The following is a 17,869-nucleotide window of genomic DNA, read 5'->3' as shown; positions in this document are numbered from 1 at the left end:
TGCATGCATCTGAGTTGTACAGTGCATGAGTCCCTATTGTTAGTACTCAGAGACGAAGAACAGAAATGGTCACATGCAGCAGCGGCTCCTACCCTCTTACCTGAGGGGGCTGCCACTGCTGCTGGTCTGGTGCCTGCTCAATTAATCTGGCAGACGCTAGGACAGGTGAATGCACATGAGCGGTGGTGGCATGTACAGAACAACACAGACTTCTGGGGACTGCATTGGTTGCAGCTCCAAGAAGCCCTGTAGCACTACCCAAAAGGCAGAACAGCAGCTTCCACAGGAAGCCTCTCTCTGCTATTTGCAGCCTGGACTGCCAGTCCCAGGGGGAGGAGACACCTCCCCCTGGGGGCTTCCTGTCCTTTGTGTGACTGGCAGGTGGTACTTCCAATGGGAAGCCACCCGTCCTTCAGTCAAAGTGAAGCCAGTGCAGTCAAAGTGCAACTGGCTCACTGAAGTAGTGGATTTTAGTAAGGGGGTCTGCAGCCAGGGGCTGGCTGGCAACTTCTAGTCTGGGGGGCAAATGCATGCAGGTGGCCCTGGCAGAGGAGTAGCGTGTAGCCAGGGTGCCCGGAGCACGTGCGTGCTACGGTACCCCTCCCCCCTCAAATGTTCCAGGGAGGAGGCGGGTCCATATGGAATTAATGTAAAGTAAAAATAAAGATTAGGGGCAGCCCCCTTTAGTGGTGCCCATATGCAGTGCCTCCTGTGCCCCAGGAGAGGACCCCCTTATGCAGGCCCCCAGTAGTGGTTCCCCCCTGTGCAGTGCCACTTGTGCCCCCAGTAGTAAGCCCCTTATATAGTGCCCCCATTAGTGGTACCCCCCTATGCAATTCCCCAGTAGTGCTCTCCCCCTTGTAGTTCCTCCAGTGGTAGTCCCCACCCCCCTTGTAGTGCCCCCAGTAGTGGTCTCCCCCTTGTAGTGCGGTAGACACACATAATAAAAAAAGAAGAAAAAACACGTCATGACGTCTCTCCCATTACCCACTGCAGGAGCCAGAAGATGGAGCGGCTCCTGCTGTGGGCGCAACAGAAGTCAGTGAGAGTCTGACACTCTCATTGGCTGCCACTCAAAACAAACACACAGCTGCCGCCGCTGGCGGCTGGCTGTTTGTCAGTCACTGTGTAGCGCTGGCCGAACTCCGTCCGGTCAGAGCTACACGGGCGGTGCAGCTGTGTCACAGAGACACAGACTGTCCGTGGCCCGCGGCCTGCATGGCGCTGCGGCCCGCGGGGCACATGGCACCCTGCCCCCCGGCTCAGCCTGCCACTGTCTGCAGCTGCGAAGACCCGAAGTAAAATCCACCACTGGTCACATGGTCTGTGTGGAGTTCAGTGGGCATTCATGGGAGGTAACAGTGAGCGTGGCTAAGCAGATGCAGGACTGTCGTGGGCGTGTCGCTGTAAGCCATTGCATCCAAAAACACACAAACTCACACAGGAGGCCATGTTCAGATGGGGAAACTGCACCTGCCATAGGAACGGTGTGAGAATACTATCAGTCTCAATATTAATTAAATCGTCCGTCGCATTACCATGAAGTTGCAGACGTGGCTGTGACAAAAAACGCAGCCACGGTCTACTCTGCGTGCAGCTCAGAATCTGCCCCAGTAGCTGCTCATTTGGGGCCCAGAAATCTGTTCTAGTGCGTACAGTGCATATACAGTCGTTAATTTCTTTCTATGGTGCGTGCAATATTTACAGATATCTGCGAGATCCGTATGCATTTGCACTTGAATAAAACTCAAGGTCAGGTGATACAAAAGGTTGACAATAAAAAGGTCAACACCAAAAGGTTGGAAAAAGGTTGACATGAAATAAGTTAGACAGTGCAGGTACAAAAGGTCGACATGAAAATCGTCTACACAGAAAAAATCAACACTTTTTGTTGTTTTTCTAATCCTAATCTTCACCCTAACCCTTCCCTTGGTGCCTAACCCTTATCGTCTATCCTGGTGCCTAACCCTATCTGTCAGGGCAAGCGCCTAACCCTCACTGTCCCTCCTAGTGCTTAACCCTAATCCTCCAGTAAGTGCTTAACACTAACCCTAAACCTTACACTAAGAAAAAAAAAAGTTAACCATTTGTACATGTCAGCAGTTTGTACTTGTGGATCTTCTGTCCTGTTGACCATTTGTGATGTTGATTTTCTTCATGTCAATCTTCTGATGTCAACCAAATCACTGACGACCTTTGCATTTTCAAACGTTTTGTATTGAACCCATCAAAATCAGGCCCATTGTGTATTTCTTGCTCAGGTGTTCAAAGTAGCCTTCCTTAATAACTTTTAAAGTAGTCACTATGACATGTAACATAGTTGGAATCTGACACTATATATAGGGGAATTCAATATGGAGCGAAAACTCAGTTTTTGCGTTAATATCGCACCTAAGATGTCATTATCGCAGGTTTTAGTTTTACACTGTATTCAATTTCAAAGACTTTTCGCAGGTTCGAAAAGTCTTTGAAAAAAAACGGGGATAACTTTTCACCACTGAATAGGTGGCGAGAAAGTGCAGAATTGGAGTTTAGGGGTGCAGGCTTAAAGAAAATAGCCTGCACCCTTCAGAATGACCCCTTGAAACGATCTGTGTCAAAAAATAAATAAGAATCGGGAAACCCCAAAACAAGCACTTTGAATTTGGGGGCTGAAAAAAAAAATGTTGGGGAACAAAGTTTAAAAATAGCGAACTTGACTCTGAGGGGGTCCCCAAGTATGCCCCAGGTGTTTTTTTTCATTGCAGCTCCTTGCGCAAGTGGGTTTTTCACGATTTTTTTCAAGTCTCTTTAGCAACTTTAAAATATGCTGATCCCCCATTTTCAAGTACCCCAAATTTTCTGGGCATAGTTATTTTTCCCAAAAAAATAATCTAAATGCTCTTCTGCACCACTTTCTTCAAAGTCGCATTTATGCACTTGCCGCGACTATTAGAAACCCTGACTTCCTTCAGGAGTTAAAAATGGGGGTACCCATAGTGATCCCCCATGTCTAGACATCATTAGGGGGGTCCCTAGAATATTTCCCGAAAATTCCCGTTTTTGTTAACCTGTAAAAAAAATTTGGAGAAAATTTGGAAAAAAATTTACATAAGGTCCCCCCCCCCTCCCCAATAGCCAAACCAGCCCCAGGCTTGCCAGCCAGTGGTGGTTTCTAAAAATACGGGGAACTTAATGTGTAGGGTTCCACCGTATTTTAGAAACCAACACCAGGCTGCAGGGACTAGTGCTGGTTTCAAATATAGGGGGCAAAAAAGACGTGGGGTACCCCCTATATTTAAGACCAGCACCAGACCCAACCGACCGGGGTGTAATGCCACAGCCCGGAGACCCAATCACCGGGGCTCCAGGTCCAAAGCATTACACCCCAAGTCGGTCAGCGCAAGCCGGTGATCTCGGGGGAGTTGGGTACCCCACAAAAAAAAGGGTCCCCCCCTCTCCCGAGCACCACAGGCTTATGCTGAAGCCTGGGGCTCATCCCCATACCCCTTGCTTGGTGGGTATGGAGGTAATAGGGGGGCCAAATAATGTAACAGGTTAAGGTGTGTGTATTTTGTCTTTTTTAACTGTTTACTTTACAGTGAAATTACAGGTGCCGCATGTCTGCTGGCACTTGTAGTTCCACAAGTGCAAAATGGCAGGCATGCTGGCACTAGTAATTCCACTGTAAATTACAATAGTGTTACATTATTTGGCCACCCTATTACCCCCATACCCACCAAGCAAGGGGTATGGGGATGAGCCCCAGGCTTCAGCGTAAGCCTGTGGTGCTCGGGAGAGGGGGGACCCTTTTTTGGGGGGTCCCCAACTCCCCCGAGATCACCGGCTTGCGCTGACCGACTTGGGGTGTAATGCTTTGGACCTGGAGCCCCGGTGATTGGGTCTCCGGGCTGTGGTATTACACCCTGGTCGGTTGGGTCTGGTGCTGGTCTTAAATATAGGGGGTACCCCACGTCGTTTTTGCCCCCTATAGTTAAACCATCACTAGTCCCTGCAGCCTGGTGTTGGTTTCTAAAATACGGTGGAACCCTACAAATTTTGTTCCCCGTATTTTTAGAAACCACCACTGGCTGGCAAGCCTGGGGCTGGTTTGGCTATTGGGTGGGGGGGTACCTTATGTAATTTTTTTTCTAAATTTTTACCAAATTTTTTTACAGGTTAACAAAAACGGCAATTTTCGGGAAATATTCTAGGGACCCTCCTAATGATGTCTAGACATGGGGGATCACTATGGGTACCCCCATTTTTAACTACTGAAGGAGAGTCGGGGTTTCTAATAGCCGCGGCAGGAAAAAACACCTGGCAAAGCTATTTAAAAACCCGACTTTCTTTTGCAGGCAAAAACGGGGTTTGTCTGGACATCTTTAGGGGGCTCCCAAGCATATTTCCCGAAAATTCCCATTTTTTTTCCTTAAATGGGGTCAAGGGTCATTTTTAAAAAAACAGGGATAATTTTTCAAATCACTATAGCAGGTGAAAAAAAATGCAGAATAGCGGTTTGGGGGTGTAGGCTTATAAAAATAGCCTGTAGTTTTGGGAATGTCCCCTTAAAAGGAACTGTTAAAAAAAAAAAATGTCCCCCAAAAAATCGGGACACCATTAAAAAAAAATAAAATAAAAAAATTGTGGGTTAAAAAAAAAAAAAAAATTAGGTAAAAAAATTGCCAAACTAACGAAATTATTTCTGGTGGGGTCCCCAAGTATGGGGCAGGTGTTTTATTCATTGTGCAAAGTAGCGGCAGGTGCACTTTTGCTGAATTTTTTAAAATTACCTTTAGGGACATAAAAATATGCTAGTACTCATTTTCATGTACCCCAAATTTGATGGGACCACTTAAGAAAACGATAAAAAAAACCTAAGTGCTCTTCTGCATCACTTCTTCAATGTCGGGAAAAAAAACACCTGTGCGGCTATTTAAAAACCCCGACTTTCTTCTGCAGGTAAAAACGGGGGTACCCATAGTGATCCCCGAGGTCTGGACATCTTTAGGGGGCTCCTACAATTATTTCCAGAAAATTCCAGGTTTTTTTCGCCGATCCAAGTATCGCCGGGTCCCGTTTTCGACGATTTCAAATTGAATACGGTGATAAGCGGGAGTGCGCGCGATACTTTTTCACTGGCAAAACCTCCGATGTGCGTCGAAAACCTCGCTGGCGAGGTTAACGTTTCATATTGAATACCCCTCATAATATTGCTGAAATAGTAAAGTAAACATAATAAAGTATGCATCACATTCTATGCACTATAAACACATGCAACATGTAGGTATTTTTCTATCTAATTTTATATTTAGACAATAATAGCTCATGTCTCAAATAACTAAAAACGTGTTTTTTTTTTTCCTCCACCTCTTCTTGCAGGGCGGAGGATGCAGATTTTTTAGATACAACTGCTCCATTGAAGCACCGAGGAAAGGGTGGAGCTTTATGCACCCAGGCCGACTCACACACTTACATGAAGGACTTCCTGTTACCAATGGCACCAGATATATTGCAGTGTCCTTTATTGATCCCTAGACTTTGGCAGACTCCTGGGCCCATCAGCAAATACCTGGATTTTTTAAAGAATACATTTTTATTTATAGAAGTTTTTTCCAGATCAGAGTATTTACTACTGTTAATAAAATCTAAAACATAAGAAAATGGTGTATTGACAACTGTAAAAATATGCAGTGTTCCATGGTCTATAGGATAAATCACTTGTCCCCCTGTATTGTAGAACTGCACATTCTCAGATGGCTAATATTCTGGCTGGGTAAAGGAGGGTTTTGTTAGCTATAGTTGCAAAACGTACAATTTTGTCAATTCAAGTCTAATATTTTGGTGAAACAGGCTTCACATTTCCTATGGTTTTAACAGTGCCTCATTCCTCACTGCTGTCACTATTATATAGCGGTGTCACTAGTTTACTAATGAATATATAGGTAAAATATTGGGTTAGCAGAAAACATAACTCCAAAGGGGACGAATTACAGCGTTGGCCACAAGGTGCCAGTGTTTTGACCCTTTCTCTGGCACCGTTCAACAAGCAACATTGCAGGACAATCTGCAGTTGTGGGGTAGTGCAATAAACTGAGGTTCACAGCCACACATTGCCGCATGTTGAATTGCCCTATTAGTGACTGGTACACTGTAAATCACAACCATTCCTTCTACGTTAATATTTTTATACAAAGCGCAGAATTAATTCCTGCTATAGATTTACATTTGAAATATCTAAATGATCTAATGTTCATATTTGTATTTGCACTACAGTCCGTTTTTTTAGATCACTTTTGGGATTTGAGACATCACAAAAAATGAGTCTGCATTAAAAAATAAATTTGCCACAGAAGAGCTGTCAATGTAGATAGATTATTTATTGTGGCAAAATTTGGAATTTAAAAAAAAAAAAAAACTGACCTGCCATCAAGTATTTTTGCCCAGTGATTTACTTCACATATGTTGCATTCATTGAATCTCTGCATCTTGCATTATAAATCATCCACATGGGCAGATTATTATCCAAATCATTATACCCTGATACATTGTTATATCCCCAGTGTTTTTTATCCTATCAGGGAGCTGTTTACAGGCAAATTTTTTTAGTTCAAAAACAGCTGAAGAGACGCATATTTCATACCTCTGGTTTAGACTGTATTTAAAAAGCCTGACGTGCTACAGTTTTAACTTTTTTAGACATTTTTTATAAAAAGAAAACATTTTGCAATTGCTACAATACAGCTGTTTTTGGACATCATTGTTCTAGTTATGAAAATTTGCTGAACCACCAGCCAATTAATGAAGTTATCATTTTTTTTTCTTTGTGTGTATGTATGTGGGGGGTTGGATTGGTGACCAGCTTTTGCGTTAAATACACCAAATGTTAATTGTCGCTCGAGGTTCAATTTCCAAGCTCACAACTTATTTTATTTTATTTACAACCAACCCTCTACGCTCAGTAAAATTGCATGGCCTTTTGAAACCAGCCTCTTTCTTCTGTTTAGATTATACATTTGAATTTTTACCTATAGATACCCTAATCGGATGTAATCCTGATAGACCTTTCTTTTACTGTGTAGGCACAGAGCATGGCATTTGTCAGCAGGCTAATCCCAGATTGGGTAATGAGGTCTTCCAAGTAAGAGACCAACATGATAAATGATCTAATCACCTTTCTATTTATACACAGGGGCTGATGCAAAGTTGAGTGTAAGCTTATTTACGAAGCATGCCTGGCATATTTTCATACTGTACACGCTCTGGAACTGAGTGTTGGCAACTACAGTAGTAGATACAGAGTTTCACACCTTTGAATCATATCTATACTTGCTACTAAAGAGGTGTACCTGGGTCATAATGGAGTATTCTCAAGTAGGCTAAGCTCTGTGAGGAAGTGTCGACGCAACTGCAGCCGATGCAGAGGTAGCCATAAGTAAGGACATATATGTTGCACCTATTATAGGCTGCTTGCAAGTGGCCACTGATGATAATGACTAGTAGCAAACCAAGCATACACAAAGGGGATAGGTGCATTGTAAGATACATACAACTCTGTAAACAGGCAGATTTTTTTTCAATGCACGCAGTTTGGGAACAACAGATTACTAATTTACTAACTAACTGCATCAGGGCCTTAGGGGGAGATGTATCAAACCTTCTAAGGAGGACAGGTAGCACAGTTGCCCCTAGCAACCAGTCAGCATCTAGCTATCATTTTATACAATATACTTGATAAATAATAGGTAAAGATTGGTTGCTATGGGCAGCTTCTTCCGTTTGTACTCCTTTAGAAGGTTTTATAGCTCTCCCCCTCACAGAGTAAGTAGTTACACTGAGACTAGTCCACAAATGTTATGTCTCAGTTCTTCAGCAACTAAGGTGCCTGGAATATGTCTATAGAGTCAGAGAGAGAAAACTGTCAAAGTAATGTTTTGTATTCTTCAACCGCAAAGTGTCTGTTTCTCCCCTTCCCGCTGGACATAGTCACCTTTCCATCTGACATGTGTTTACATATTAAAAAAATGCATTCATTGTAAAAACGACAATCGGATTTTAAAAACATTTGTACATTTTAAAAATGTGCGGTGTAATTGAATGAAGTTTTATGAATATTTCAGTTTACTTGAATTGTATGTGGAGCCTGCTGTTAAGCTTTCATTTTTGTCAAATAAGGTGCTCTCAACAAAACCAAAACACACCTGGTGCAAATAGAACAAATTATATTTTATTTGCAGTACTTGAAGAGAACAACCTTAGTGTCAGTGATGTCAAGAATTTGTGATAAATAAATGTTAATTTAAAACGTCTCACTTCTTGTTGTTTTTTGCCTCTTATAAGTGACCCTTTAAACAAGTCCAGTATAATTTTGAAACTAGTAAGAATTTCAAATGTGCAATATATGTACCCCATTGTGATCACCGGTCACAGCTCCCCAAGTATCACTATGAAGGATTGCTAGTGATTTTATTTAAAGTGAAATGTTTGGGGCAAGTCATTGAAATGCTTCACATAGCCAGGTGCATTGACAGTGATGACATTATCAGTATTTAAAGACATTAAAAAAGTTATTTATATATATATATATATATAAACAGCGACAGCTTGGCACTCCTCCTCTCATCTATTAGTGGGTGCCCTCCGCAAATAGTAACGAAATAGGCAGCAGTGGCAGCGGCACTCCCCAGTAAAAAATATAGAAGACTGGTTGCAAAGAACCTAGTTTAGTTCAACGTTTCAATCATTACAATGATATTCATCAGGAAGACAAATGAAAATCATTGTAATGATTGAAACGTTGAAGTAACCTAGGTTCATTGCAACTTTTTTTTTTTTTTTTCATTCTCCTGTATGAGTAGATACTGTATACTATACTTAGAAAAAAAAAATACCCAAAAAAAAATGATTATACTGTTCAATAAGGCTGCTGGAAACAAAACACCTACACTACCCTTTCACACCGGCCCAAAATAGCTTTTTATATGTGTGATTATGCCACATCTAAATGGTGTGCTTAGATACAGCAGCACTTGTTTAATGACTTTACATTTTGTTCTTTTATTTTAAAATGCATAAAAATATTTTTAACAAATCATTAGTGATACATAATACAACTTAAGCTGCCCAGACACGTAGCGATATTTTACCCGATTTGGCCGATTTCGATGAATCGTGACGACAAATCATATAAAATATGGCCAAATCGCGAGTGTCCACTCACTATTACGATGCCAATGCGCGTCCCCTCTCGTCGTACATCGCATCTTCAGAGATGCGATGTACGACAAGAGGGGACGCGCATTGGCATCGTAGGCCATCTGCTGTAGGGCAGATTTGACAATCTGGGACACAAGATCTATCGTGCATCCAGTGCATTAAGTCAGATTGGACATTTTTTTTACTCCAAATCGTGACCATGACTGCTGGGGAGCTGCCTGGGGAGAGTTCAGGGGAAATCGTACACATCGTGGGATTGAGAACACATCGCTATGTGTATGGGCACCTTAAGTTGCTCCCCTCTGAATTCCGGAATGTTAATCTGAATGTAGCAGAAAGTGTACACTTGTCAGAAAGTGCGACAAGAGGGATTTTTGCCTCCATAGACTCAGAGCTGGCATCTCAGTTCTTGCACATTCATTCAATACAGGCTTATACACCAGGGGAAGGGGCAATACAACAGCAAAAGACACTAACCCAATTGCAGCAGTGTGCGACTCAGTCCCCCAGTGTGTCTCATTTTACACCCATGTACAAGTGAGACTTGAGGCCCCATTTAAGAAAGTACTTTAATACCAGAAGCATATTTTGTTTAGTTGAGCAGTGATACTACTGAATGTCACTGGTAAATAAGCATTACTCGCGCCTCTGGTGAGATGCAGCAACAATCCCCTTGCTCAGCGTTGTCCTCCGTTTTATTGCTGACAGCCTATCACTGCCAGTGACGAGTTGCTGTGTTGTGAACGTGACACTTTCACCTGGCGGGTACCCAGCAGTGCCCGGAAGGCTTCGCTGAAGCCGAATAGACTGCTGCTGGGTTCCCATGCCAGCAATGGAGACTGTATCGCTCTTGCCATCTATAGATGTTGTAAGCGATACAATGGCAAACAGCGGTAATCTTACATTCCCACTGTTTGTAAATATTGAAAGGAGAATGTAATCCCTTTAGCAAGTGCTAGAGGGGTTATATCTTCTTGATAAATGGGGCCTTTAATTTTGTGGGACAAGATATTAAATTTATACCTGGAGACATGGAGACACACATTAATAGGGGTATTTCAGTGAATTTTCCTCTCTGCAAAAGGACTAGCCTTTTACACATCTTGGATGTATTATTGTTGACGACAGAAAAAATAACAACAAGGGAGGAATTAGTGCAGTGAAGATATGCTGTGCATTGGAGACGGCAGTAGATTCTTTTATAGCAATAATTGTATAAACAGAAGGTATAACATGTCAAACCAATATTCAGGAAACTATTTATTTATTTTTTCTTAAAATATGGCCCCAGCGGCACCCTCTCTGTACAATGGCTGGTGCATTTATGTAAGCTTTCTGTTGCTCTGTAGTGCTACTTAAGAATTAGAATTACTGCTGTAAAATTCAGAAAGGAGCACCACTGCCCACGCATGCTCAGAAGAGGAGGAATGTCTCTGAAACACAACACAAGATTTTGCTATAAGGTCCAGTTATTGCTTATTATGCCCAGAGTACACATGCCTACAGAAATATATGCAATCTAAACCTCGCCTACATATATAAAGAAACCATTTCTGATGAAATTCCAGGGAGTTCACAAAGTTTCCCCGCAATTTCACTGCTGTGATCGCAGTATTCACACTGAGGGTCTGATTCACTACCGATCGCAACTGCGATTACACACGCAATCTACCGACTTGCATACTGTGCATTTATTTGCATCGCAGTGTGCGTGCGCAAACCAGCCACTGTGATCGCAGACCCATCGCAGAGTAATTGACAGGAGGTGCCATTTGTGAGAGGTGACGGGGAGTAGTCGGGGAAATGCAGGCGTTTCTTGCGTTTGAACGCCGTTGCATGGGCCTGCATAATTTATCCACTGCGATGCCGTACGCAGCTTGAGGAGTCACAGCGTGCAATGAAGTTAGTAATTTCTGAGTAAGGTCAGTCTTGCTAAACACTACAGATGTGTGTAAGGTAAGGTGGGCTTCCTATTGTTCTGCGGTGGTATAGTGATTGCAATGGATTAGCATACAATCGCAGTGAGGCTGCATGCATAATCGCTATTGCAATCACAGTTGCGATCAGTAGTGAATCAGGCTCTGACATCCCAAGTCATGCTTAGACCATCCCCACCCATTGTTTATCTATGTACATAACACTAGTTAAACTTTGTTTTAAGGAGGATTTGGTTATGATCTATTTTGTGTGGATACAATGTTTTTACATAAATCTCCCTTTCCGGTTTATAAATGCAGCTACAATGTATAGCAGAACAATTAGTAAATGTATAAATAATAAAGAGCTGATATATTCCATAGATAAGATAGCCTAAGCAAGGTTAAGTTAATTGGAAATCTAAAACACGTATTGGTTGATGGGCTCCTTAAGATTCACCAAGGTTTCATAAACTTATCAAAATTCCCCCAAATGTAACACTAGAATAAAGACAAGGCCGTACAGTTATTAAAAGATCGATTTGCATGGGTGGGTATCTATGCAGATTGACAACGGGTTCAATAATTCAAATTTACCTAAGTGCATTTTGATCTTCTAAACAGAACCCGCCGTGGGAAAAAAAAGGCTGCACAGATCATAGGGGTCAACAACTCTCCTATCAGAGGCAGGTTTATTTTTTTTTTGGGTAGGATCGCAGAGTGTTTTGTAGAAGGTTCAAAACCCGCCACTAGTTTCTATTCTTTTAATGGTGGCAAATTGGGATTGTTGTCTATTGGCATGGTGTAATCTATTCTAAAATGTGGTTTCACTGTGGGATTGTGGTGGTTTTGAATTTAATAAACACTGCAATCCCGCCGGGATTTGAAACACACACTAATCCGTAAAGGAGACAGTAAAAATAATGGTCCCAGAAAGCATTGCAACCAGTGGCAGCAACCAACACAACCTTACATAGGTTCTAGAGGTGCATTGAATCTTTATCTGTAAATGAAGGTTTTTAAGCAAAACAATATGAGAATGTTTTAAATATATGGTTTAATGCATCTGTGAAATGTGAATTTTTAAAATGTTTTATCTTTGCAAGTTATGAGTACAATTATTATTTTTAACCCTTTATTAGATATTGAGCACCCATTTACACCAATCACACCACTATACATGTCTTTTTGAACTCGTTATCTATTAGTGTGGGTAATAGAGCAGCAGCTTTCTCCTGTACAGTGATACTACCCATAAAGGAGACCCAGGGTAAGCACATGACATCTTCTTGTGCACCAGGCTGCTACCCTAAAGTTGAATGCAATAAAAAGTTGATGATATCCCTCAACCAGCTTTTAACGTCTTTAAATTACCTATGAAGGCTTGCATTTAACAGCAGCTACTCAATGCAGCACTACAGGTTGGACTTTTAACACCGTCTCCTTTTAGCATAGTGTTTCATTTAGAGGAACATTGGTCATGACAGGGGTATGCAGTCGGGATGCCGACGGTCTAAATCCCGACTGACTAATCCCGGCAAGGGTCTAATGACAGGCGTGGAAATCCCGATGCCCAGCATCCCGATCGTAGGTAAGCTGGGCGGCGGCCATCGGGCATGGACAGCCGGTGGGGGAGGGTTAGGTTAAAGGTCTCGGGGAGGGGGGGGGGAGGTTAGGATTAGGCACCCCCCAGGAGACTTTAGGTTTAGGCAACGGGGAACGGGGGGGTTAGGGTTAGGCACTTGGGGGACGGGGGGGTGTTAGGGTTAGGCACCCCATGCGGCCGGCGGTAAATCATACCAATCCCATCACAGGAGGTTTTTAGGAATTGCTTTCTTTGGAATGTGTTCTGCTAGCCGTAGATTGCATGACACTTTTATTTACTTTGCTTAAGAGAAGAATTTGCAATATTTTTCTGTGTTGTATTTGCCAGCTTAGGTTCCTATTTTATGCATATTTTGAATTCCAACTTTAGATGTGCAAAACTATTTGTGTACTCTTGGAACACATTGATTTTTGTTTGTGCCAGTAGGCATCCAGGATAAACATTCTTAGTGTTGTGGGCAAAGCTTCCCAGTCATATCTCTACATTAAGTAACTTAAAGTAAATGCTGTATAAATTGTGAGGTTTCTGGCTGAAACCTCTCTTGTTTGAAGGTGTAAGCCAGAATTCTTAACAAAATGTGAATAGAACTTTTGAGTCATTGGCTTAAACTCTTTAAATGAAACCATAGAAATTTCCAGATGTCCAATTCCAATATGTTCTGCTTTCAGAAGTATCCATCTTTCCAAAATCTCTCAGCAGCTATCCACTGCTGTATTAGCCTTATGGTGCGTACACACGGTACTATTAAAATGGACAATATGAATGATAACATTATCGTTCATATCGTGCATTTTTCCGTGCCCAACAACCTGCGATGCATGGGCTTGTATGACCGATATCGATATCGTTCATCGACCGTGCATGCAGGCCAACCTGGTCGATATTGACCATTTTACTATAGGGACCCACGATCGTTGATCGCGGATTGCTACAGTCGTTGGTGTGTTGGTGGTGTGCTGGATGATCGATATCGATCATCCAGCACATCCGGGAGATCGTACAACAATATCGTTGTCGATCGTCCCGTGTGTGCACACCATTAGGCATACCTGCAACATTCCTTTACTTAAGTATTTTAATTGAAACATTAGTAAAAAACCTGAGCACAATTTAACTATTTAAGGAGTGCTGTCTCACATAGCAATCTAACAGTTTCTGTATGTTTTCTAATGCTTGCTGTGCAGAGATGTATGAAACTGCAATGCAAATCAAGATTGCAGTTGAGAAGGCTGTTTCACTGTTTGGATAGAGCGGAACTAGGAATAGTTCAGGCAGGGGTGTTTTAACACAGGACATGCCCCCCCCCCCCCCCCTGAAAATAAGGTGAATTTGGTGAATATGCAGAAGGTAAGAAGGACTCTGATTTATTTATTTTTTTTCAGATCTTGTACACCAGAGCCATATTTCAGAGGAGGCAACTGGAAATATGGACAGATACCGGTTAAAACGCTATAATCTGTGCTGAATTGATGGCTCGGGATACTCCTTACTTATAGGCCCGTGTGCACCAGACACCCTGCATTCATTCCCAATATCTATGCCACTGAGTTCATGCCAAACTAAATGAACCAAAGGCAGAATGAGGTCAATGTTTTGCTGAGCAGATTATATAATGTTGCTGATCGCTATTGCTGTGTGTTGCAGCATTTGTTTTTTTTGTTTTTTTTAGTTTCTTGTGCTGGTCTTCACTACTTCTAGATAATCTCTAAAGCTGGGACATCTTGTCTTTTCCTGTGTTACAATAAATTAATTTGGCATTTTGGAACACAAGGCCAGATCTTACATTTGTAACTGGATGTTGCTGCAGTTTTATTACACTACTCATCAATCCGGAATCATTTCCACTTCTGTGGCGTACAATTTCAAATAATAAATTATACCTTGTAGGATCCTAGTCTGCTCTCAGCAACAAATACTGTTCCAGTGGCATTTATTTATTTACTGACTGGCTGACTCTGATGTTCATTCAACCCAAAAATACAATTTAGCATTATTCACTTATGTAAAAATCAACGTTATTATATCATGATGATAAAACTACTTTGATACTGTTTATAGTTCTTTTTTTTTTTGTAAGGCATTTCCTTATTTTTGTATTATTTGAAAATATTGAACAAAATCTGTATTTTTAATGTACTAAGTATAAACAATGGGATTTCACTTAATTTTTACAAAAATAATATACCTATTACATAATTAATACAAAACTGCATAACATATCTGAAGCATGGTCTTGAGATTTTACAGTATGTGCATGCATATAAGTTAAAAAAAAAAACTTTACATAGGTCTTACACCCAAACCCTCACATCAGAAGCACAAGAAAAGTGTGTTCATTGCTCCAATGCATTTGTTATAAGGTTTCATGCAATTAAAGAAAAAGAACAATATCTTTGTGGTACAGCTGGTATAGGGGCTCATATAATATCCTGCAGGCAAGGGCGCGGTATCTGCGAGTCTGTCTTTTTTTTTTTCTTCAAAGCTTAAATGGTGGTTTATGAAGGCAATATATCATTAAGAGAAATCCTGACAAATACAGGTAAGAGCATTAAGCATGTAGAAAGTACTAGGGGTAAATTTACTGATTTGAGATGGTCCCGATTTCAAGGCGATTAATCTCGCTGGAACTCGCCAAAATTCGGGTGATTTAATCCCTTGTTTTTTTTACCAATAGGCGACTTGAAGCTAAGGACGAGTTGGCCGATGGTGAAGCAGAATGAGATACTGTGACATTGTATCTACTGCTGTAACCACAAGGTTAATTGAGGTCACCCTTGTGGTTACGGCAGTAGATACAATGTCTCGGTTCCCAGCATAGACTTCCATGGAGAATTCTCCCCATAGAAGTCTATGGGGAGACACGCTGACCGCACATAGCCAATTAGCGAGCTGCTCCGATGGAGATGCCCACTGATTGGCTGGCAGCTCCTTCAATGATGGGGCCCACGTGTGCCCCGGTCATTCGTGCGGAGTAAAGCTATGTGGAAACACACAGCTTTGCCCACTCCTTTTGGATTCGGGAACACCCGGTTTTTTGTTTTAACCCTTTGGATGCCTACTTGGAGAAGAGGTGAGTATGTTTTTTTTTTTTTTTTTTTTTAGGTACCCCTATGGATTACTTCGTTTACTGTGTGAGTGTATGTTATAATAAAATTTTACTGTCATGGTGTAAGTTGTTTTTTTTATGTATTGCTTTGGTTGTGGAACTACAAGTGCCAGTAGGCCCGTAATGCCCTGCATGCTGGTATTTGTGGTTCTCTTGCTGGGATGTGTTGTTCCACAACTATACACAATATTTAACCATTTCTTTTACACTACACATACATTATCAACCCACCACCCACCACCCTAGGATGCTGGGGATAGCCCTGGGCTATAAGCCTAGGCTAGGGGTGCCCTGGAGAGGAGGACCCCTTTATTGGAGGGGTCCCCAACTCCCCAGGGATCCCTGGCCTGGCCTTTGCTAACTAGCAGTCAGGACTGATGCTATGGCTGGGGGGCCCGGTGAAAGGGCACCCATGGCTGTGGCATCAGCTCCACGTTAGAAAGGGTCTAGGACTGGGTTTAAATACAGGGGTAACCTCACACCAATTTTTTTTTATCCCTATATTTAAAACCAGCTGTGTCCCTCATGCCTTGTGCTAGTTCTTAAATTTACAGTGGAACCCTACACATTTTTCTCCCTGTAATTTTAAGACTCAGGACTGGCTGGTTAGTCTTTTTTTTGGGGGGGGACCTCATGTAATTTGTTTCCTAATATTAACCCAGTTTAACCATTTACAGAAATAAACATACACAAATCACAATGATTTGTGTATGTTTCTGACCATCTCACAGCTCAGGGGGTTGAGAGTTTGAAAAGTGATTTTGACAGAGAGTTTGCTCTTATCTCACCCAAGCTTGTCATCCTGATTCTTGGTAAATTTGAGAGATGTATGTTTTAGGTGAAAAGTACTTCCGATTTGGCCTGATGGTGATTTGCTTCGAGATTGCTATCTCACCCGAGTTTTACGAGTGAGATGAGAGAAATCTCTTTCTAACTCAACCAACTTTACCTTTAGTAAGTTTGCACTCAGGAAAAAAAATTAATAAATCACCCGAAATGGTCATCTCGAATCTTAGTAAATGTACCCCCTAGTCTAATATATAAAATTCATTGGTCTGTTTTTTGTTTGTTTGTCTGGTTATGCATTCTGACACCCCTGCACTGATTGGGATCAAATCAATGTGAGGTGGTCCAGTTGGATCCTGGCCAGGTTATATGGGGGTTAGGGTGCCGGTCGGGTCTCCCTTTGGTGTATACTGGGCAGAACTTTGAACCGGGGAGCCTGTTCTGAGCCTTCCACTGGATGGGTTTTGGACAAAACCTTCACAGAGTGATAACATTGGATCCCAGAAGACATACTAGGGGGTTGAGGTCCCGGACGAATCTCCCGTTGGTGTACGCTGGGCAGATCTTTGGCCCAGGAGCCTGTTCTGGGCCTTCCACTGGATGGATTTGGATGAAAACTTCAGACTGGTGGCAAATGGTCTGGGATGCCTAATGTAGTGGTTTTGGGTAATGGTAGGAGCTCACGGAAGAGTGTGCCGGGTAGAACTTTCACCAGAGAGCCTGTTCTGAGACTTCCACTGGATGAATTTGGATGACATCACTTAATAAAACTTAATAACTTGAAGATTTAAACCCAGGCAAAGCCAGATACTTCAGCTTATAAAGTGCAGCAATATAAATAGTTATGGAACAACTCCTGGTTTGAAAAACAAAGTCCAGCTGGTGCATTGCAATATACTGACTCATTAGTATGCTGCCGCTGTGTGGGCCGTGGCAAAGAGAATGCACTCCAGCCAAAGGAAGACGAAGACTGATGGGAGGAGGAGGAGGAGGAACAGGGGGACCCCTTGCCCGCTCATCCTCTCATTTCCCGTTCCATCATCTCCCCTCCTCTTATCTCTCCACAGCTCCTTCCCTCTGCCTCCTGCGTGACTGGTACTGGCTGCTGAGGGTGAGGCAGTCCTGCTCTTGCCACCGGAGATGATGTAATTTATTTATTATAATGTATTTATTAACAGTTTCTTATATAGCGCAGAATATTTTGTTGCGCTTTACAATTTGAAACAACATTAATAGAACAAGACTGGGTTGCAAGAGATA

The 17,869-nt window shown here is 42.2% G+C and overlaps 1 protein-coding gene across 2 annotated transcripts in view; it reads left to right on the top strand.

Moving 5' to 3' along the window:
• The window catches only part of PLOD2 (procollagen-lysine,2-oxoglutarate 5-dioxygenase 2), a 137,129-nt gene extending 128,841 nt beyond the window's left edge, over positions 1-8,288 (top strand). For both annotated transcript variants that reach the window (XM_088472037.1, XM_088472036.1), the window contains one exon: positions 5,362-8,288. In XM_088472037.1, coding sequence (XP_088328163.1) covers positions 5,362-5,517 — 156 coding nt within the window. In that variant the 3' untranslated portion in view covers positions 5,518-8,288. The remainder of the gene's footprint in view (positions 1-5,361) is intronic.
• The last annotated feature ends 9,581 nt before the right edge of the window (positions 8,289-17,869 follow it).

Source organism: Taudactylus pleione, unplaced genomic scaffold (genome assembly GCF_031769625.1).
Source record: "Taudactylus pleione unplaced genomic scaffold, aTauple2 ptg000120l, whole genome shotgun sequence".
Taxonomy (NCBI): domain Eukaryota; kingdom Metazoa; phylum Chordata; class Amphibia; order Anura; family Myobatrachidae; genus Taudactylus; species Taudactylus pleione.
Note: the sequence above shows the minus strand (reverse complement) of the source record. Positions and strands in the feature narration are given on the sequence as shown.